We start from the raw sequence: 22,208 nt of genomic DNA, 5'->3' as shown, positions 1-22,208 counted from the left end.
GAATTTTTCTTCGTGTTTATGTGAAGCGTGTGAACCAACTATTGTTCGTTAGTTAGCGGGAATAGTCGGTATATTGACCAATAATTTGGCTTTCGTGCACAGACGCTACATATATGAATACAACGGATCAACTGTACGTGACTGGTGCAGGGAATGTGACCCCATCAGGCAAGGACAGGTCCAGAGCTTCCAACCCTCCCGATTTGATGTGTTCCCTCCCGCTTTCCCGATTGTTATTAGATTCTCCCGAATTATCATGAAATTCTGAAAACAAGGAAAAAAAAATTGCTTATCTTAAGTACTTTTTTTCAATCTGAGTGTAAAACGTTTAATACGTATCCTCCGAAGTATCCTATAATGTCTCGCCCAGTCTCTCCATTGAACACCCGGTGTTGAGCAGACTCGCGAGGCCCGCAGTCTTACTCCATTTAGCAGCTCCAAAAATGGTAGGAGTCCAGTGGTAAGAATAAAGACCTTATAGAATATCACAAAAATGGTGTCAAATGCAGGAAATTCCACTTGAGAGAAACTGAATTTGCAAAATTTCTCTCCTACTGTAATCGTGTGCACGGGGAAATTAGCAAGTAAAGAGAGACGAGACAATTGTAACACAACTTTGTATTTTAGACCTAAATCCTTCGATGAAAGTAATTCGTCCGATCTCACATAGTCCTGTTCCGGGACTCCCTCTTACCCCTGGATTCCAGGCCCATTTTCAGGGCGGGGTAAGAGCGAGTCTTGGAACAGGACTAGATCTTACAACACCCAAACAAAAACGAGAAGAAAGCGAACCTCTCTCTACCCCAGTCCTTTTTCATTTTTCACGTCACGCTTCAAGTCCCATGCTTCCACTACACCACAGGTTCGTGCCTCTGCGCAAAAATAAAATAATCCATAATTTCTTTAAAAACTCAAAAGGGGTTGGAATCTCTTCAGGTCAGACAGACCCAGACAGACCTTTTCGCGATTTAGATGACCACTTGATCGAAGAGCCAAACTCGGAGGATGAGTACCTTTATACAAAATTTACAAAAAGTGAAAATATTTATTCGTGAATTTCATTTTTATTTTTTGTGAAACGTGATTGTCTCGGATATTGTTCGTGACGCGTGAAAAGGCGATATATTTCTGCGTGGCGGAGTTTTAGAAGGGGTATAGGGGACCCTCTTATTTCTGATGATGATAACAACACATACGAAACTCTGCTCAACAATCTGAATATGACAACTTTACAAACAAGAAGAATACAAGACATGCTTACAATGGTCTATAAAGCACTTCATGGCTTAACACCTGCGTATATCCCATCCTTACTTATTTCGAGACGTAATACCCAAGGGCTTAGAGGCATAAATAAGTTGTACCAACCTCGTGTTAACACCAAAAACTATGACAAAAACGCATTTACATTCACTGCTACTAAATACTGGAATATCAGTGAAGACGAGGAGGTTGCCTATTTACCGAGTTAGGATTTCGAGTCGGATTTCGAGTTGGATTTTCGAGTTGAATTTCCGAGTTGGATTTCCGAGTTGGTTTTCGCCTTGGTTAGTGTAAAATGTAGACTGCAGACCAGGGGTAAAATGCAGACACAGTTATAATGTAACTGTTGAAAAGGCCCAAACTTTTTAGAAGTCATTGAGAAGTGCTAACAGTACCGGGGGGGGGGGGGGGGAGGGAGGGGGAGAAATCCCATATAAAATGGTAAAATGGGAAGGGATGCTCGTCGTCTCGCTTAGCGGTATAAATGTCGGATTTTGGTATCACTTACGGTGTTCTGGGCAAAACGCAATCATGTATGGCCGTGATGGTCTCCTTTAGGGTTGCGCGCGAAGAAATATAAAAGTGTATCTTTACACTACACCCTAACCCTAACCTAAATATTGTTTCATGCCTCATTAGGCCTAAGGCTAGCACTTTTAAAGGGTTTGGGCTTCTTTAGCAGTGACATTATAACCTTAGTCTTCATTTTACCCCTAGTCTGCAGCTTACATTTTACACTGACCAAGTCGAAAATCAACTTGAAAATCGAACTTGAAGTCCAACTCAGGTCCAACTCGAGATCAAGCCGGAAAAACCCAACTGGAAAATCCAACTGGGAATCCAATTTGAAAATCCAACAGGAAATCCAACTCGAAAATACAAATCGAAGTCCTAACACGACAATTAATCTGTCTCGGAGATATTGATATCCTCTGATAAACTTAGAACTGCACCCAGCGTAACTAACCGGCGGGTCTAATTTGCAGGTCGCAGGTCGCGAGTTGCAGGTCATTGTTTCACCAATACAGAAAGTATCCTAAACATTCTTAACAGCTATAATACTAGACATATTTAGATGGAACACTTAGCGAATAGTCAGAATCATCGTGTTACAAGATCGTAGCTTATACCACATCTCCCTTCCCCCATTCAGGAAGGGGGAAACGGCGATGGGTGTTCCAACAAATGTGACGAGTATTATAGCCTACCAAAAATATTAAGATGCTGGTTAACTTTTGACAAGGAGTTTAGATTTCGGTTGATTCTACAGGGGCATAAACGTAATAATAAGAACCGTGCGTGTCTGGTCTTCTCGAGACAGTGGTGAGAGATGATTTCATGCAGACTGGAACGCCTAAATTGCTTTGTTGTAAACATGGCGGTTCACAGCACCAGTGAAGTCGTCTCTCTGGCCTTTCTGTGGACGAATTCCAGGACCTACTGATACAATTTGAGCAAGTTTTGAAAGCTAAAGACTTCAATCGATGCAGTATTTTGCCGGTAGGACTGGGTGGCTCCACACTCATAAGAAAATCTATCGGGGATCTTCCCTTGTCATGGAACGGCCGAATTACCCAGAATTCCTTTTGGGCATGAGGGACGCAAGCGGAGACTGGTCCTCATCAAATGAGGAAAAAGTAGCGAGAAGAAGATTTCTAGGCGGATACTAAGGAGTAGCCAAGGTGCGTGCTGTTAATGTAGACTTTTTATCATAGGAAATTCGGCCTGGCCTTTAGTAATTTCTTGTCAAAGAAACGGTATAATGTGAATAAGAGAGTAATGAGATTTATATCTGCAATTACCTGTGCTCTATCGTCACTTAGTCAAACTCTACATCTCTATGCAATAAGCTCAGTCAAAATTTCCTCATATTATTGTATAAAAGTAGTTAAAGAAAGAAAAGGCTTGTCCTGCATATATGAAAAATACGTTTTCTCTTCCGTTCTCTTCTTATGCATGATCTTCGTGGAAATTACATTCTGTCCCTCAATAAACCTAGAACAACCAGTTATGGTCTTAGTTCTTTTTCTTACGTATTAGCTAAGTTGCGAAATGCGCTGCCTGATTTTTCTCGTACCACTGAGTTTACTGGTTTTAAACTAATCCAGGGCCGGATTTTGTACAGTAGCTTTTCGTTTTGATTAATATATATCTTTAAATATTATTTAATATTTAGTTATGTATCTGTATATATTATGTATGTTAGCTGTAATATCTTGAAGATATTATTCTGAAATTCGAAATGAAATAAAGTTTTATGCATGCATGTATGTTACCTTCGGCAGGACGCATGCGTGCACTTTGTAATCTGCGACTCCAGTGCCTACCATATGACAGATAAAATGACTTTTCTCTTTAATATATAAGCCATCGAAATCTTACGTTAAATTGTAATGACAGGGGCGGTTTGGAGCTGTGAGTAGGCGTGGGATTTGTCTCATATGGTTTAGGGGCGGACATATCCCTCCCTCAATGCCGTACCGGGAAGCGAGGTCGGTAGCAGAAAGCAGCGAAGGGCCAACTGCGTCCAAAAGCGATCGCACGGGCCGAAATCCGGGATGACTCGTTTGGTACGACGCTCCAGCGCCACGTCTGGAGGTACTGCATATTTTTCTCGTCTCGTCTTCAAACATTCCGTCAGTGCATGCGTGCGTAAATGTTCAGCTTCTCCGATACATACAATACTAGACATATTTAGTTGGAACACTTTCACAAGGTCGTAGCTTATACCACATCCCCCTTCCCCCAATTCAATGTTGTGTGAGAATTTTTCGGGCGACTACTAGTACTTGTGGAAATCAACATTGGAGGAACGGGGAAACGGGGATGGGTGTTCCAAGAAATGTGACGAGCATTGTAGCCTTAGGCCTAATTAGGCCGAAACAAAAGTTTTAGGCCTAAGGTTAGCTTTTAAGCAGCAGCAGCAGTGCCCATTCCCCCCCCCCCGGGGTTAACCCCCGGGCATTAGCATTTTTTTTTTAAATGGGCAAATTCCCCGGGGTGGGGACACATAAGCTGTCTAAATGCCCTGGGGTGGCGACGAAGAAAGAGGGCAAATGCCCCGCTCCCGGGATCGAAATAGCCACGTTCACGTCTGGTGGTCGTTTTTTGATAAACCAAATGTAGTTCACCTTGTCGCTGTGAAGAATCAAGACATTTTAAATCATGATGAATCGCATTTTAAGCTCGCAAGATTTGTCTTGAAGATCGCATCATTTGAATTCGCAAACCTTCTGTGTTTTAACTCCACTTTCATGAATTTAAAAATTGCTAGGCTAGTTTTGAATGCGAAATGCGAAGTAGTCGTGTTTACGCAGTCTTCACGTCAGTGATTGTTTTGTGATATTAGTTTACCTTGTCGCTTTTATATATTCATATGCAAGTATAAATGAAGAAATACGTAAAATTGAGAAAACATACCTTTAAAAACATCCACAAGTTATTTTGAGTCCGTGACGGACAAGCCAGTCTTTAACGAAGGCCTCGTCTTTTCCGATAAACTCTTCCATGTTAATTCGAAAACACTTGTGTCAAATGCCCGGGGGTCGCCCCGGGGTAGGCTAATGCCCAGCCCCCGGGCCGCGATAAAATTGCGAATGCCCCACCCCCGGGACTGACAACTTGAGCAAATGCTCCGCGGTTGCACGGGGGGGGGGGGGGGGGGGGATGGGGACCGCTGGAATTGATTGATGCATTACTTTAGAGTACATCTGGAGATACTAGCATATTTCTTTGCTACTCCAAATAAAGCTATGTTCCGGTCCTGATTAATCCAGTGCGTGAGACATGGTAACGAGTGTTATAAGTTATGGCTATACATGCCTCACTGAATTGTCTCGCAGTTTTGAGAGGTTACAAAGAAAGCAAGATGGCGGATGCACTCAAACTTCAACTTGGCGTTCGCCAAAATGCTGAGGAGTTACAAGATATCCTGCAAGATTTAAGCAAATGGGAAGAGGAAATGAAAGTAAAAGACAACGAGCTTCGTACTTCAAGGATTATTAACAAACAGGTCTGAAAATATTTTGTTTTCGTTTGTGTTTATTCGTAAGCTTAATTGCATTTTCAGGGCGAGTACTACAGTACCAGTAAGCTTTATGACTCAAGCTTACGAAAAAAATAATGTGTTTTTTTGAAAAGGGGAAAAAATAATTTGTACATTGAAGCGTAAGTATTGTTAGGGGTTTGCGGTCGAGAATTTTGTCAATACGCAGCAGTGGCAATTAGCTTATCATGACATGCAAGGAGTTGGCATACAATACACAGTATCAACCACTAGCGAAGGAACGAAGGAACCCGATCACACCTGACTAGTTCATGTTTTCATTAAGCATGGAAACATAAATGTTAATTCCAATCTGTTAGCATATAATGGGGTTGAACACTGGTATCTCATAGTTCTGTCTTTGCCTGAGACACTCACAGACTCTTATTAAGCACTGGTGATAGCAGCAGTTCCTACAACTGGAAGAGAATTGCCTCTATCGGATGCCAGATATAAATGAGGCTAAGGGGTCATTTTGTGGCACACTGAATTGGCCCTTAACCCATTGACTCCTGGGGATTCCCTATTGATGAGTAAAAGCATTGGGTGTTAGACAGAGTAAAATTCTAAGTATGACTGGTTTAGGCCGGAATAGGGGTGAAAGCGTTAAGCTTCTTTTGCATGTAGTTTTATAAAAAATGTGCCAGCAGTTTTTGACTGATTAACCCATGGATAATGACTTCTCAGGTGCCCTATTACACCCCAGTTGATGAGTACCAAATCGTCTGGCGTATAAGACACTGAGTAAAATCTGTTAATTATCACTCCCAGGAGTCAGCTGGTTAATAGAACGGATTTTTTTTCTGGAATTCATCCTTTGTCTTTTTACTTTAGAATGTTCCTCCCATAAGAAATAAAGCCAAGAAAAAGAAGAAGAAGAAGAAGCAAGATACGCCAACAGATGCTTCAAATGGCAACAACAAACAAAGTGGAAAAATGAGAATAAACTCCTATGACTACAGATCCTGGGACAAATTGGACGTTGTGAGTAATGTACTTTTTATCAAATGAACCACGATAATTGAGATCAAGGGTTTTCCTGCCAGTATTTTTGTTTTTTCTATTCGTTTATAGCTTTGACTTGGCACGACAAAAAGGCTGTTCTATAGCCCAGGGCAGGTGGAACGATGCTTTAGGCTAGGGCTTTTCACCGCAGGTTGCCTGACGGGCAATTATCGTTTGAACATGAGTGTGGCATTGTTGTTTGTTTTTTTCTGATGCAAACTTCTGAGCAGACATAAGTGTTTAGCAGACAGTCTGAGAGAGGAAAATAAAGAAAACAGTTCTTTTTGGGATTAGCTCCACAGAGACTTGGTCAAGTAAGATGAAATTACAGCTTTGGTGGAATTTCGTCTCACCCTGTTTGATGATTGATTGCATTGTGTTCTTACCGTGCCATTGTCATGACCATTCTGAACAAATGATTTGACTGTACAAATAAAATGGAGGAAAGGACATTAGCGTTGGGCTTCTTGATGTCTCCTCGTCACTCCCTCTATTCTCTGCTTTTGTTAGTGTGTTCTTTTCTGTTTAGCTTAATTTTGTTGTATGCTTGCATTTCATTACATTTGCACATTGTTGTAATTAACCCATCTACACCTCAAACACCTTAGAATGTTCCTGTTGATAAGTAAATTAAATCGTCTGGCATTATAAGTAAAATCGTCTGGCGTTAGACAGTCTATTAAGTTTCACTCTCAAGGGTCAATGAGTTACCGGGGTAATGGAAAACTGCCAGGTAATAGTGTGATGGTACCCCACATTCCCCACCTACATGTATAAAAAAGGTAACATTATAAGGATGATGATGACGATGACTATGGTGGTGGTGACAACAGTGGTGACGATGATAATAATAATATTATACTTGAACATGCACATTGCCATGAAACGTTGATACCTCCTACATACATGTTATCAAAACCATCAGTAGTTTAAGTACAGTCTCAAATAGTTGAGACCATTTTGACTTATTTCTGCCTTTTCTTTTGTTATAAAGGATAAGGTGTTAGAAGAGATGGATGAAAAGGATGAGATGAAGACATTTTCCAGCTCTGAAGATGAAACTGATGACACCGATGAAGACGTAGAGCATGAAAGACGATTGCAAAGGGCATTGCTTGAAAAAGACAAGGTTGGAATTTATATGTCGCTGATAAGCATTCAGTTTATTTCCCCTTAACCGTAATGCAGAGGAGGATTATATATCTTTCCTTTTTGAAGTGTTTTATGTTATGTCTCCATATTTAAATCCAAAGAATTCTCATATCATTCACTTTTTATACACAATTAAGTGCATCTTCCAGAATGCTCTTAACAACCATGTAATTTTTACAAGCAGTTGTGTAGTGTCAATGACATTTAACACAAAACACTTGACTTGTGGATGCCTTTGACTCAGGTTGTCAAAACATCAATCAAATCACCAACAGCAACCCTTCTCAGGACTTAATTCTCATCTGGACCATCTTACTTCACTGATCAAGTTTTGACAAACCCTTGTGTTATATATATATATATATATATATGACCGAAAAAGTGGAAAGAAATCCTCATCTACTATAAAGTGCTCAATAGCAGAGCTAGAGCTATGAATAATTATACTCCAAGAGCTAGGTTATTTGAACATTTACTGCAACTCTGAGTTTCATGCTTCTTGCGAAGCAATCATCAGGCAACTGCCAGAAATAACGGTTACAATCACAGAAATTTGAAATCCAGAACAACGGATACGTACGTGACGTCTAGGCATATCATTGCATCTTTACATTTTTTAACATGAATTTCCTAACATGTCTACAACACGATGACAGCTCATTTCTTTTGTTTAGACTTGCCATTTCCGGTTTGCAAATGATAAAATACTTTTCCCACAGACACAAATTGCATCTCTTAGTTACATTGGAGTAAGAACTAGCTTGTTTTATCTTGCACCATTTGATGTTATACTTAGCGTTCTTGTCTTTTAGACTCCATATGTACTTACTAAGTTCGGTAGCATGTTTGTAACGCTCGTTTCGGAATGAGCTTACATGGTTTCTATAACGCAATTATAACTATAACGCAAACGCAATGGACTCTGTGACACTGCGTTCAAATTGCGTTATAGAAACCATGTAAGCTCATTCCGAAACGAGCGTTACAAACATGCTACCGAACTTAGTAAGTACATATGGAGTCTTAAAGACAAGAACGCTAAGTATAACATCAAATGGTGCAAGATAAAACAAGCTAGTTCTTACTCCAATGTAACTAAGAGATGCAATTTGTGTCTGTGGGAAAAGTATTTTATCATTTGCAAACCGGAAATGGCAAGTCTAAACAAAAGAAATGAGCTGTCATCGTGTTGTAGACATGTTAGGAAATTCATGTTAAAAAATGTAAAGATGCAATGATATGCCTAGACGTCACGTACGTATCCGTTGTTCTGAATTTCAAATTTCTGTGATTGTAACCGTTATTTCTGGCAGTTGCCTGATGATTGCTTCGCAAGAAGCATGAAACTCAGAGTTGCAGTAAATGTTCAAATAACCTAGCTCTTGGAGTATAATTATATATATATATATATATATATATATATATATATATATATATATATATATATATATATATATATATATATAATCTGCATAATCTGTACAGCTTCTTGTGCCATTTCATTTCAAAACTGTTGAGAAAGTATACCTCCATAAAGGCGGTATTATAGTACAAGTTTGGTAGGTAGGTAGGTTAACATAGGTAGTTTGGTTGGTAGATAGGCAGGTTAAGGTAGGTAGGCAGGTAGGTAGGTAGGTAGGTTAAGTTAGGTAGGTAGGTTGGTAGATAGGTAGGTTAAGGTAGGTAGGTAGGTAGGTAGGTAGGTAGGTAGGTAGGTTAACATACATTAGGTAATTTGGTTGGTAGATAGGCAGGTTGAGGTAGGTAGGCAGGTAAGGTAGGTAGGTAGGTAGGTAGGCTAAGGTAGGTAGGTTCAGTTGGTAGGCTAAGGTAGGAAGGGAGGGCACACTGGTTACATAGGGAGAAGCTATTGATGACGAAGCTCATTCCTGCATGCTTTTTTTGGGTGTCAGGGTGGCCTAGAGGTTATCTATCGGGCCTCCCACCACTGCGAGCCGGGGTTCAATTCTGGCCTCAGCCAGCATGTGGGCTGAGTTTCAGTCGAGCTCAACCTGACTCGAGGGTTTTTCTCCAGGTACTCCGGTTTTCGTCCCTCATCAAAATCGACTCACAGCTAATTAACATCTAGCTGTGGTGCTGTGCTCCGACATCAAACATGGGCTGTATAGCGGCAGCCAGAGGCGCCTTTGTATGCTTTCAGCCCGATGTCGTGAGCCGCGCCCTTCGCAATTCAGTCCTCGACTGCAAGTAAGGGTGATTAGCACTAGCAATATTTATTTATTTATTTATTTGATTAGCACTGCTGGAAAAATCTGAGGTTATAATCTGAGGCATTTGCCATTCTTGCACATTAATTTCTTCCCTCCACATTTTTCTTCCTCAAGGGGAACACATTGTTTAAGGAAGGCAAGTTTGAATCTGCTATAAACTGCTACACAACTGGAATTCAACTGGATCCAACAAATGCGGTTTTACCTGCCAACAGAGCCATGTGCCTTTTGAAATTAAAAAGGTATGTGTCCTTTTTACAGTCAGGCGCTGGCGCTGGCCGGTTTCCACTGTCTAGTAGAATTAGAGGAGCAGTCACTTTTTGTATCAAACTTATACTGCAATGCAAGAGTGGCTCTAGTTATCAAGTATCTCCCCACTCCTACTTTACTCACACCGGTGGCTCAGTTGGTTGAGCATCGGGCTGTTATGCAGGAGGTCGCTGGTTCGAAACCATGGCCGGATCAAAACTTAGGATCTTAAAATTAGTATTATTACTGAAAAGAAAGTGCTGCTTTTGTAATTAGATCTGCAAATGGTTAGACTTTCAAGTCTTCTCGGATAAGGACTATAAAACGTAGGCCCCGTCTCACAAAATTAATGCCTTCCATGTTCGTAAGATCCTTGTGGGACGTTCAAGAACCCACACACTATTCGTGAAGAGTAGGGGATGGAGTCCCCTTTGTTGTGGTTGTCCTTTGTGAGTGTATGGGTCATCATCATCGCTCAGCTGCGAAGCAGGCGACTGCAAGCTTCCACCATTCTTTTCTGTCTGTGACCAGGTCGGCGATGGTTTGAGGCGTGAGTTGTCCATCCTCGTCGTACTTCAGGTAGGAGGTTCGTTGTCGGCGGGGTCGGCGTCGCTTATTTCCCTTCGTAAACGGTCGTTGCCATTTCTCAGAACGGTCGTTGTCATTTTTTAGCTCTGAATTACACTCATTAGGTCTAAGAACTCAAGAGGTTGCGGTTGCTGGGAGTTGTGTCTCGCTGGTCATACGAGTTAGGGTGCCGGTTAGGGTTCTGTTTAGGGTGAGGGCTAAGAACCCAAGTTCGAGTCTTGAAATTTTCGGACTCTTTTTTTCCTCCAGTTTTTCTTTTATAAATGTTTTTTTTTCCATTTTTGTCTTAATTTTTGTTAATATTTTTTCTTAGTTTGTTTCTTTTAATTTTCTTTGAAGTGAAGTGTGTAGTCGACCGTTATAAATGGCATCGACCGTTCCAAATCGCAACGACCGTTCTGAGAAATGGCAAAGACTGTTTACGAAAGGGAAATTTGCGTCGGCGTCTACCATGCTGCGGTATTTAGAGGGCGCACGCACACGGTCTAGCTGGCTCATCCTCTGGCATGCGCAGAATGTGGCCAAGGAATCTCAGCTTTCTAAATCTTACTTACTTGATCAGCGGCCTGGTTTTTGGTCATCTGGTGTACCTGATCGTTTGAGACACAGTCTAGCATGATGCGATAGCAGGAGGTCTCAAATGAAATGATCCTTTGATTATCAAACCTTCACCATGCTCAAATAAAATAGATAAACAACAAACAAACAAACCGACAAACAATTCCATGCATGTCCAGTACAGCTTTCGGTGTCCCCTTACACCAAACAATTTCATGAATAGGGCATTTTACAGTTGTTTGCTCAGTAACCTAGCCTATGAATGGCTGTGAGGCTGCCGGTGACCTTGAATTGATACAGACCTTACTGCTTTTATCATGTAAATTGTGTTGTTGTGATTCAAATTAGTCTTCATTAACATTAGAAAAGCACAAAGGTTTACAGTATATCAAAACATGCATGGTCACCGGCAACCTCGCTTCCATTCTTAGGCCAGGCAGCTTAACTACAACTGTAAAATGGTCTATTCCGATCTTTGTTTCAGTCGCTCGAAACTTCAACCTTCCTAATCATTCTAGCCAACACATGGTGATTAGTGGCCTTTCCCTACACCAGGGCAACAAGGAAAGCCGGAAAAATGCAGAACAAAGATTCATTTTTCAAATCGGCTCCCTTAATCTACACGGAATTAACGAACGCTTAAAATTCTTTTAACTAATTGATTGTTGTTACCCACTGTAAATCGTTGACAACCATAACTCTTTAATTCTCTCTGACTAAGGGCTAGCTCTCGAAACGGCAACTTTCAAATTTCTCTACCCAGTTGATAAAGTCATTTTTATGAGCAAGGGTTGTGAGACGGGCCTACGGTTTAATTCGTCGTTATCCGAGAAGACTTGAAAGTCTAACCATTTGGCGGATGTAATTACAAAGGCAGCACTTTCTCCTCAGTTATTAAAGACCCTAAGTGTTGGTCCGTCTGGAGTTGAACTCACCCCCTCCCGCACGGTAGTCCGATGCTCGATCAACTCATTCAATCAATCGGTCGGCGGTGTGTTTCAATACGACACACATGGCGACTGTGACCAAAGGTTTGCCACAAGCAAATAGTTAGACGGTAATTGGCCACTGTAGAATCCTCTTTAGTAGCTGCCATATGCATATTGGGCTGTTGCTACTACTGTGAGGTATTCAAGTTGGAAGAAAGTGTTGATTTGCTCAAACCTCATCCCCATTGTTTGGGCAGTGACACGAATGTCGACCTTTGAAGTGAAGAAGGGATCATACGCATTCGGTTTAACGTTTAAATTTTGTTACAAATGCGCTTGCCTAGGAGAGAAAACTCGTATTCGTAGTCGTATTAGTACTCCAACCTTAAGGTCACTTTGAGAACGAATTTTTCCTGTTGTGAGCATGCGCACTTGATAAAACTCCATTTTTAAACTTATTGCTCGTGCTGTCAACAGAACATTCGGTTTTGTGGACGTAATTGTCCACCATGCTGATAATTAACCGGCATCTTCAACTTTCTCTACGCAGGTATGGAGCGGCTGAAGCAGACTGCAACCAGTCGTTATCTCTGGATGTATCTTACACCAAGGCGTTTCTGAGAAGGGCTGCAGCACGTTTTCAGCTTGGTAGGATTCAAGAGGCGGAGGCCGACTACAGAGAAGTGCTTAGACTCGAGCCAAACAATAAACAGGCTCAGGATGAATTAAAAAATATTACCAAGGTGAAGCTTTCAACTGTGTGGTTTGAAACCAAATCAGTTTAAGCAATGTAGCCAATCACAACTGTCGAAGACTTTCAAATGAGCAAATCAAAACACAGGGAAAATACGTGAAGCCGGTGCGAAGCGCGGGAAATAAACACGTGAGCAGTTTTTTTTCCGTCCCGATTGGCTTAAAATGTAGTGAGGGACTCTGGCGCCAATTATTTGACGTACCTATGACAAAGCAAGGTTAGTCACCTTAGGTAGTGTGTGTCAAAATAAAAGTAAACAATTGTTCACCTTCGCTTGGGTGAAGAATTCTTTTTTTCTCAAGTCCCGTTTCACGTTGCATATCCCGTCCCCTTTGTCGTAAGCCTGAATCAGTTTTCAGGCTTTGCTTTCGTTACCGGCTAGGTATATCGTCCACCTCTGAGACAATAAAAAAAAAAAAAATGTTCACATTAGTCGTGAATTGTTTTAATCCGCAGTTACTGGTCCCCGAGCAAAAAGAGACAGGAATGAAAGACAAGCTTCGTGAAAATGAAGGAGACTCTGAGAAAACAACAGCTAAATCGAAAGTAAGTTAAGAAAAGGAAAAAAGGCACTTAACTTTAGCAGGTTCTGTAGTCTGTTTTGAAGTTGGAGTTTTGGAGTTGTTGATACTACTCTGCTTTGTAGAAGGTATCTGTTACGTGCAAGCCGACTTGAAAGTGTCAAATGTATTTATTCTTTAATTCTCTCTGACTAAGGGCTAGCTCTCGAAACGGCAGTTTTCAAATTTCTCTACCTAGTTGATAAAGACATTTTTATGAGCAAGGGTCGTAAGACGGGCCTACGGTTTAATTCGTCCTTATCCAAGAAGACTTGAAAGTCTAACCATTGGCGGATGTAATTACAAAGGCAGCACTTTCTCCTCAGCCCTTGCGGGCTACAGGTCTGATTGTTAATTAGTGCTGGAGCACTAATGGGCCATTTCGGAGTTTATATCTGCCTCCTCTTCAAAGCGAGTCTAAGTGCGAAGTTTTTGTGATGGTAATTAGTTCTACTTTACATATGAATGAAAACTAATTTTAATAAAACTTCAAATGCGGTTTACATGTGACAGAACTGACCGGCCAGAACGGGCGTTTGGATGGACTAACTCTACAACGCCTTTAAATTAACATACTTCGCGAGGACGATATATACTCCTCCAGAAGAATTCGAGGTATTATCATGCTAGTGCTCTTTCAAATTATTGCATTTTCTTTGAAAACTAACGGGTCCGGCCGGTGAGTTCCAAGGGTTGTCCAATACACCGACATAATGAGATTCATAGCACTTCACAATAGACATCTCAAAGTGTCCCCCAATGAGTTCCAACAAAAGTAAAGCACCCTTAGACTCGCTTTAAAGAGGAGGCAGACATGAACTCGGAAATGACCTATCGGGGACACCGTACAACCGTACAGAAATCAAGTCATATCAAATCGCAGCTTGATTTTGGGACCGGAGAAATCCAGAGGTCGATTAGAGGACCTCTCGGAGAAAAAACGAGAACCAATAAACTTGATCCACATGTGACGCCAAATCTGGGAGTCGAACCCGGGGTCACATTGGTGGGAGTCGAGTGCTCTCACCACTGCGCCATCCTGCTCCATGTTAATCAGATTTTAAGCCTTTTGGTGTCGATAATCCACAATAAAATAATTAAGGACCGTGCCTACTAATTCAAAGGTATTTTTGCCTCGGCTTATGATTATTCAGGAAATGTAGATCTTAACAAGTGTTATTGAAATCCAAAAAGAAAGTTGGGGGTAACCACGCATTTTTTAAAGATAACTGATGAATAATATTGTAAAAAGGCTTTAAAATACAGAGCAATGTATGGCGTCCTTTCTCAAATTGAAGCTTAATTATCTCTCAAAAATGCATGGTTACCCCCAATTTTCTTTTTGAATACCAAGAGTGCTTACTTTTGCGCAGTTTAAAACTATCCGGAGAAAGTAGATCTTAGTAAGTACTCTTGGTATTCAAAAAGAAAATTGGGGGTAACCATGCATTTTTGAGAGATAATTAAGCTTCAATTTCAGAAAGAACGCCATACATTGCTTTGTATTTTAAAGCTTTTTACGAATATTATTCATGAATTATCTTTGAAAAATGCGTGGTTACCCCCAATTTTCTTTTTGGATTTCAATAACACTTGTTAAGATCTACATTTTCTGCATAATGACACACCGGGGAAAAAATATCGTTAATTAGTAGGCACCGTCCTTAACTACATTAAAATAGGGTTGCCTTTGGGGGAGGAAAATTCCCAATTGCCCTTACATCTTTTTGATATTTCAAAATTTTTGTGAAACAACAATACTCAAAGATGGAGTATCGATCCCTGCTGAACCCTAACCGTAAAACGATGCACAGACGAAGGAAGGGGAGGGTTAAGAGAGGACTGTTTGCTTCCATTGATATCAGGGCTGAAGCCAAATAACGTGATCGTGCGCACTTTTTGTTGACCCGCAGAAAGTAAGACATCTTGGTTTTAGCAACATAATTCCGTCACTTCTTCAGCGACCGTCCTCGAGATTGTAGTGTTAGCCCGGATCCCGCTTGGGTTTTTTTCATCCCGCGAGACTTTCCCCTTGGACCACAAATCATTTTTAAAATTTGATTTTCTTTTCGGCGTCCTAGAAACCTCTTAAACGAATTGTCATCGAAGAGTTTGGCTCATCAAGTGAATCCGAAGAAGATTCAGAAGTGTCCACGACGGCACAATCAACACCTTCGCTGATAACTGAAGAAGAACGAGCGAATGTACAGCAAGCAGTCTTCGCGGGAAGTTCACTTCAGGCTGAGAACCACAAATCGGACTTGAAAGACAGTCCTTGTACGCTGACATTGATTTCATCATCTGTAGCACCGTCGCCCTTAGCAACATCAACCACATCATCGCAGTGCCAGTCTCCAGCATCCAAAACTCGTCCCCTATCCACTAGCAAGACTCTTCCTGTACCGAAATCATCTGGGCAGTTTCAGTCGGACTGGAGATCGCTACAAAAATGGCCAGATCAACTCTTTCAGTATTTTAAGGTAAAGACGTTCCTGGTTTACTGATATTACGGTTCCGTTTCTATGTGCTTCCAAATGGAATGTTTCTTAGCTGAGCAATAATTTGTTAGCTTAGGTTTTTTTGTGGAATTATCACGGTCCAAAAGTCTTTTGAGATGTCACGCGACGCGTCGACTATTGCGTGACACCCCGAAAGATGGCTGCCAAGGAGACATCGTACGTATAAACCAGCACTTAGATATCATAAAAATTGAAATCAATAATTGTTTTAGTATATTTTGTTTCTTGGAGAAAAATGAAGCGACAACACATTGCTGCTAGGAACCCATATTTAATTATTCTCAAACATGGAATAATATTAGTTCGAAGTAAACTTTTGTGCCCTTGACCAAAAACACGTTCACTTTGCTGTTGTCATCTCAAGTCATTTCACGCAATTTTTTTCTTTTCTTTTTTTTTTTTTAAGAATATTAAACCAGAATCATATTCCAAGTTGTTCCAACAGTCAATCGAGCCAGATATGTTGGTTAAAATACTTCACCTTCTTCGGGACTTCTACATCTCGTAAGTACTTCACGTTAAAGCTTTGGTCGTCGATCGCAAGTGTTACGGATGAGAGCAATTTATGTGTCTGGTAATGTTTTTGTATTTTTATGAAGTGTCCTGGATGACATTAGCTATCCCTTCTTCTCTCTCTGAAAGGGACCCTCAACTCCAACAAAGAATTAGCTTTAAACCAAAAGAAATAAAATTTTAAGAAAGCGTTTTTATTCGAAATGAATGAATTTCAAAACTAACTTGTTTTTGTTTTCAAAGTTCTTGAATAATTGTGATGTATTACGGTTGCTCAGTCAGTTTTCTAATACAAAAGAACTGAGCAATCAAAACTGAGCAATCAATTCAGATATTCATATTCATTTTTTTCTGATACAAACACTTTGTTTTGAAAATTGATTCCAAACATTTTTCCCCAGGTCTAAACTTATTTTTTACCAGGAGTGGAGATTCCCTTTTGAATAAAAATAATTATTTTTAATTATTCAGATTATATTCCGTACAGATCTCTGGCTCATACTACGTCTGATTTTGGAAATAGCGATGTTTCTCGTGACGTCATCCATTGTTATTGATATGCCAACCAGAAGCTACATGTAAATGGCTATTGAAACAATGACTTCTTTTCTTCTGTGGTTGCCATTTTTGAGTAGCAAAAGAAATGTGACGTCATTGTTTGAAAACAAGAAATATCGCTATAGGGTGTTTAAGATCTACGACGGCGACATAGACCAAAACGTTACCTCAAAATATAACTTTGCACAATCCTAACTCTTTCGCGATTTCTCCATCTCGTGCACGTCGTACAATGTGAGCGAAGTATCCTAAAAATAAATAGGAGGTTTTCACATGACGTCATCACCGCCATGTTGGTGGACGAAAACAAAAGATCTCTCATTAGGTTCTTTTGTTCGTCCACCAGAAGTCGTACTTTTCACTATTGTTATTGGTGTCTCCAGAAGTTGGTTGAAAACGTCCTATTGGTACGAGTGGTTGCAGAGTTAAAATAGAGAATGAAAGTTCAATCATGTTGTTACGTTTGTGATGATACACAGGCAAGCTGCATCAAAATCTTAACGTCCCTTAAAAAAACGGCCACATTTTTAAACGCTATGGGACAGAGGTTTGAACTTCATGCTGTGACGTCATGACCGGGATCAGGATCGGGATCGGGATTTGTCGATACAAACGTTTTGGTCGGGATGGCGGGTTGAAGAACCCTATTGGGGACCGTCCAGTTAGGATAAATTACTAGTACAAAAATCCGTTGAACTGCTGCGAGAATTATTTGGTTCCACACGTGAAAAGAATACTCCGTTTCAGTTGCCAATTGCCTTCTAGAATTATTGATGAATTTTACTACTTTCACAGGAATGATCTTCCCGTATACAAAGAAATGAAATTTCTTTCTGAAGTCAAACGCTTTGGCATGGCCGTCATGTTCCTGTCAGAAAAGGATAAAAAAGGTGGGTTAGGAAAAGTTTCCTCCAGCACAAAACATGCTATTTTAGTGCTTTGGCGGGTGTTGGGGCGCGAGTTTGACGCGCAAGATTTTCCCTTTCCTCATGTGTCCCGCGCGTCGTGCGTGAACTCCCGAGAACCCCCAATAAGCCTTTTTGTCATTTTTGTATATTTGTGTTAAACAAACTATAAAAATAAAAAAAATAAAAAAAATAAATAAAAATAAGAATAATTCTGTAGCAACGGGGGTCGATAAAAAGCTACCACAATCAAAACATCACCTTTCTTTTTGCTTTAATTCACAAGATTGTTCGTTAAACACGCAACAAGTTAAAAGCTAAACTTTCTTTTCGAACTAGAAGCTATTTGCTTCTTACATTAGTGACAAGCAACTGGGAATCACCTTAATGTTTAAAAGTAGATGCGACTCCAGTTTGCTTCGAACTCAAACTGGTGAAGGCTGAGTTTGTATGGAAATGCTAGACGAAATTTGGTATTTGGAGTTAACAACATTATGGCGTGTTAATATCCAACTGTATTAGGCTGATTTAGCAACAGAACGGGGACGTCAGTGGCGACGGCGTGCGCAGAAAAAACACCAATGAGAATTCAGAATAGAGTAGACTCCACTATTTTTTTCTATATTCTAAATTCTCACTGGTAGTTTTGCTGCGCGCGACGTCGCCACTAACGTTCCCGTTTTGTTGCTAAATCAGCCTATTAGTGTTTGTACAAAGAACGGACAAAATGAGTTCAAATATTCCACGATATTGTACATAGTGTTTACTTCATGGCGCGCGCACGTTTTTTATTCACGAGTTGAGCGCAGCGAACGAGTGAGTTGTCTGATACGAAACAACGAGTGAATAAAAATCGTACAAAGCATTTTCCATGCTGTGATGTGTTTATTTCATAGGTACTGAGGTTTTTTTCGTGGTAGTGTTTGAAAGACAAATTTATTTCGCACAAATGGAGTGGGGCGATAAACGCAATAAACGATGGTTTAAAATCGCCCAACCGACAATTTGTTTAATTAAAATTTGGAACAACAAGAGCGAGGGGTTTCCAATTATGGTACTTAGCACTGAAACATTCAACCAATCAGTTCGCACTGAATATTCGGAAGCTGTGAACGCGCGTTACACGTTTCAACCCTTATGGGTTTCTGATACTACACACCAAAACATCTAATAAGATATATTAAGAGCTTCTGCTTCTGAGAGACCGGGGCAGACTTGGAAATGAGGGTTGGCCAATTTCGCTTAAAATTGGTACACAGTGTTGTTATGTGGACTTATGTAACATGCCAAAGTTTCAGCTTCAATGAACGTTTTTTAGCCGAGTTCTGGATGTCAGCCCCTCGGGGGTCCCCATAGGCTGATTCTCAGTGCAATTTTGGCCACTTTTTAATCTCTCTTTTAGCAACGTATAATTAATTTTACACAAAACGAAAACTATCTTTGTAATGCACTATTCGTAACCTTTTATGGGTAAACAAATCAACTCATGGGAATGTTTCGTTAGCCAGTGGCTGTTATGTCAACTTGGACCTATTTGAAGCATATTGGAAGCAACCGGAAATGACCTGTTTTTCAGACCTTATATTTTCCATGCCCATGTTTTATATCGGGAAATCTTAATATCCCTGCAAAGTTCAGCCCTTGGTTTAGTAATAATACTAAGGTTCAGGCTTTTTTACCAAGAAAAAACTTACGAGAAGATGACTAACCTGGTCACTTCCGGTTAAATTTTGAACAAAGCGTGTCGGTAAAAATCAGCTATTTAATTTTGATAAACACCTTTTTTCTTCTAATTGATGATTTAAAGACTCTGAAGCTAGATGTAACCGAAAAGACTTGACTTGGGACCGATCAGAATTTGTTCCGGCAACGGTACGGTTATAAATTACGTGGAAGTAGCCTTGAAAATTACGGATAATGGAGCGGCTGTGGAAAAGGATACATTGTATACCTAACAGATTAACGGATTAAGCTCAGAGATATAATAAATATGTACGTTAGTAACCTGGTTTCTAGGTCCGTACTGTAAGTTACGGATCTTGTTTTTTTTCCCCGTTGATAAGGCGCTTGGGCCGTAAATCAACGGGAAAAACTCTGTCCATAACTTGCAGTTTAGTTAGGTTACTAAGAGGTCTATCTGACAGTTTCAATTTGTGCAAAGACTTGATTTTTTGCTCACTTTACCGTGAATATTCACATTCGAAGCACATAGAAGTAAAGGCTAGACAGTTGCTCCAAGTCGCTCTCTCAACACTCCACTTCGATTGGGAAATTAAAGCGCGCCAAGCGAGCTTGAAGTGAGCGACGAAGTCGAAATTAACCCAACCACTCGTCACTTAGCGGGAAAAAAATTAAATGACTTTGAGAGTCTAAGTAAACCTCTGGCAACGTTTTGCACGGCCTGTATTTTATGCTCTAGATCTTGGCTTATCCACGGGATAATGCCTTTGATAAACTAAGGCCTGATGTCATTACTTGTGTTTAAATATAAAACACGTTTTACTAACGTAAAGAATGTTTTAGTTCTCTGTTCTACTCCCAGACGTTGATGTGTTCATTTTGACTTTATTTTTTGTTTCAGCTATCAATGATCTCTTGCAATATTTACGACGAAATGTGGAAGCATTGGGGTTAACGGAAGAGGATGTCCTCAACTTGGCTAGGAAATACGGATTGGTGATTAATTGATTGACAGCTGTCATAAGTACTAAATGTGATGGTTAGATTGTTCATTTGGAAAAAAAAAACAGATTGGTAGCTTCTGGTCGCTGCTGTGTGGTTAATTGCGTTGGATGGAGTAGAACAAAATTGTTGGGTGTTTTGTGACTCGAGTGTCTGTATACGCAAGGCATCCGAACACGAGTTAAATGATCACTACTGTATTTCTATCGTCATGGATTTTTCGTCCAAGCAATAACTTCATGCACTTTCTTTGATCTTCTTTCCTCTCGCAATCGAGTGTGTAGCATCGTTTAGAAGAAAAAAAACTTCCCGAAAAATACAACGATTCCGTAACGTCTTCTTACTAAAGAAGCTGTTACCGATCACTAGGAAATGTTGTTATTTTTGTTGCAGTTCTTTATTGTGGGGCAAGTTAGGCGCGCTGCGTACGATTGGTGCAATGTTGCTTCAGAAATCAAAGTTTAAAACAAAATAGTACTGCAAGGCTGGTTGTACGGCTGTGAGGATATACATATGTTATTCACCGGCTGGAAGGTCCGTATAGAGAAAAAATTTGCCCGAGTTCTTGAGTACGGCCCGAGGCCGAAGGCCGAGTGACGTACTCAAGGCCGAGGGCACAGTTTTTCTCTATACGGGCTGACCTAAGCCTGTGAATAACGTATTTATTTTTTCTGCTATTTTTTTCTGAAAATAAACCCAGGCAAACTGGTTTGCACAAAGTCTTTCTATGCGCTCTACGTCGCACTGTCACAATTGAAATTAACTGATAACTGAAAAAAGTGCTCCGTTCGCAAAGCTCAGAGAAAAATGATAGATAACGATAAAACAGAACTTCAAATATCTCTTGGTGCAATTAAAAAAAAAAAACTGTTATATTTCATAGCAAGCACAGAGAAACGAGCTAAACAAACTAAAGAATGATGTTTGAAAAATTCGTACAAACAGCAGAATAATGTTCTACGTATTAAAATTATTTGTCTTGTTTAAAATGAAACGAAAGTTCTTAAAACAGGAGGAAAATTTTTAGTGGAAAATACTGAAACTTCTGTCTCTGCTCTCATATCTTAATATTTGAGCTCTCTGCTGTGCAGTTAGTCGTTTTAGTTCAACGGCATGTCAAGAAAACCAGCAACTTGAAAACAGCAAACCAGCAAAGTGTTGTTAACAAAATCATGTGAATACTCGCCTTTTTGAAGAATAACCAGGCCTATTATTCCACTGCTGATGTTTTTCCTTCTCTTTGCACCGGTTAGTAAGCGAAAATTTGCATTTTAAGAGGTGTCGCCCTGTAGTGAAAACGTTTTCAATTAGCTGCGACAGTTTCAGTACGGAACAGATTTCGGACCTTGGTCCGTATCGTAAAAAGCTGGACCGGCTACGGGCGCGCGATGAGCCAATCAGATTCAGGGATTTTGGATTCCCGAGGAAAGTAAAGAGGAAAGGAAAGGAAAGGAACTTTATTTAAGTGTCTAGTCGTTCTAGCGCTGAAGCAATAATTGGGGACACTGCAAATTGAAATTAACAATGAAAGTAAATCAAGTCAAATGTTGGTTTTTGAGGAGAGGGGAAACCGGAGTACCCGGAGAAAACCTCTCGGTGCAGAGTAGAGAACCAACAAACTCAACCCACATATGACGCCGAGCCTCCCGAGCCGAGCCTTCCCGGGGAATCGAACCCGGGCCACATTGGTGGAAGGC

At 40.4% G+C, this 22,208-nt stretch overlaps 1 protein-coding gene across 1 annotated transcript; it reads left to right on the top strand.

The window, feature by feature from the left end:
- The first annotated feature begins 5,120 nt into the window (after positions 1 to 5,120).
- On the top strand, positions 5,121 to 20,889 carry LOC138057120 (RNA polymerase II-associated protein 3-like). The gene is made up of 10 exons (XM_068903178.1): positions 5,121 to 5,275; positions 6,143 to 6,292; positions 7,308 to 7,442; positions 9,811 to 9,938; positions 12,571 to 12,763; positions 13,231 to 13,320; positions 15,416 to 15,814; positions 16,260 to 16,357; positions 17,720 to 17,814; positions 20,411 to 20,889. Exons 1-10 carry the CDS (start codon positions 5,132 to 5,134, stop codon positions 20,515 to 20,517), a joined length of 1,539 nt encoding a protein of 512 aa, XP_068759279.1. The 5' UTR covers positions 5,121 to 5,131; the 3' UTR covers positions 20,518 to 20,889.
- The last annotated feature ends 1,319 nt before the right edge of the window (positions 20,890 to 22,208 follow it).

Source organism: Montipora capricornis, chromosome 7 (genome assembly GCF_036669925.1).
Source record: "Montipora capricornis isolate CH-2021 chromosome 7, ASM3666992v2, whole genome shotgun sequence".
Lineage (NCBI taxonomy): Eukaryota > Metazoa > Cnidaria > Anthozoa > Scleractinia > Acroporidae > Montipora > Montipora capricornis.
Note: the sequence above shows the minus strand (reverse complement) of the source record. Positions and strands in the feature narration are given on the sequence as shown.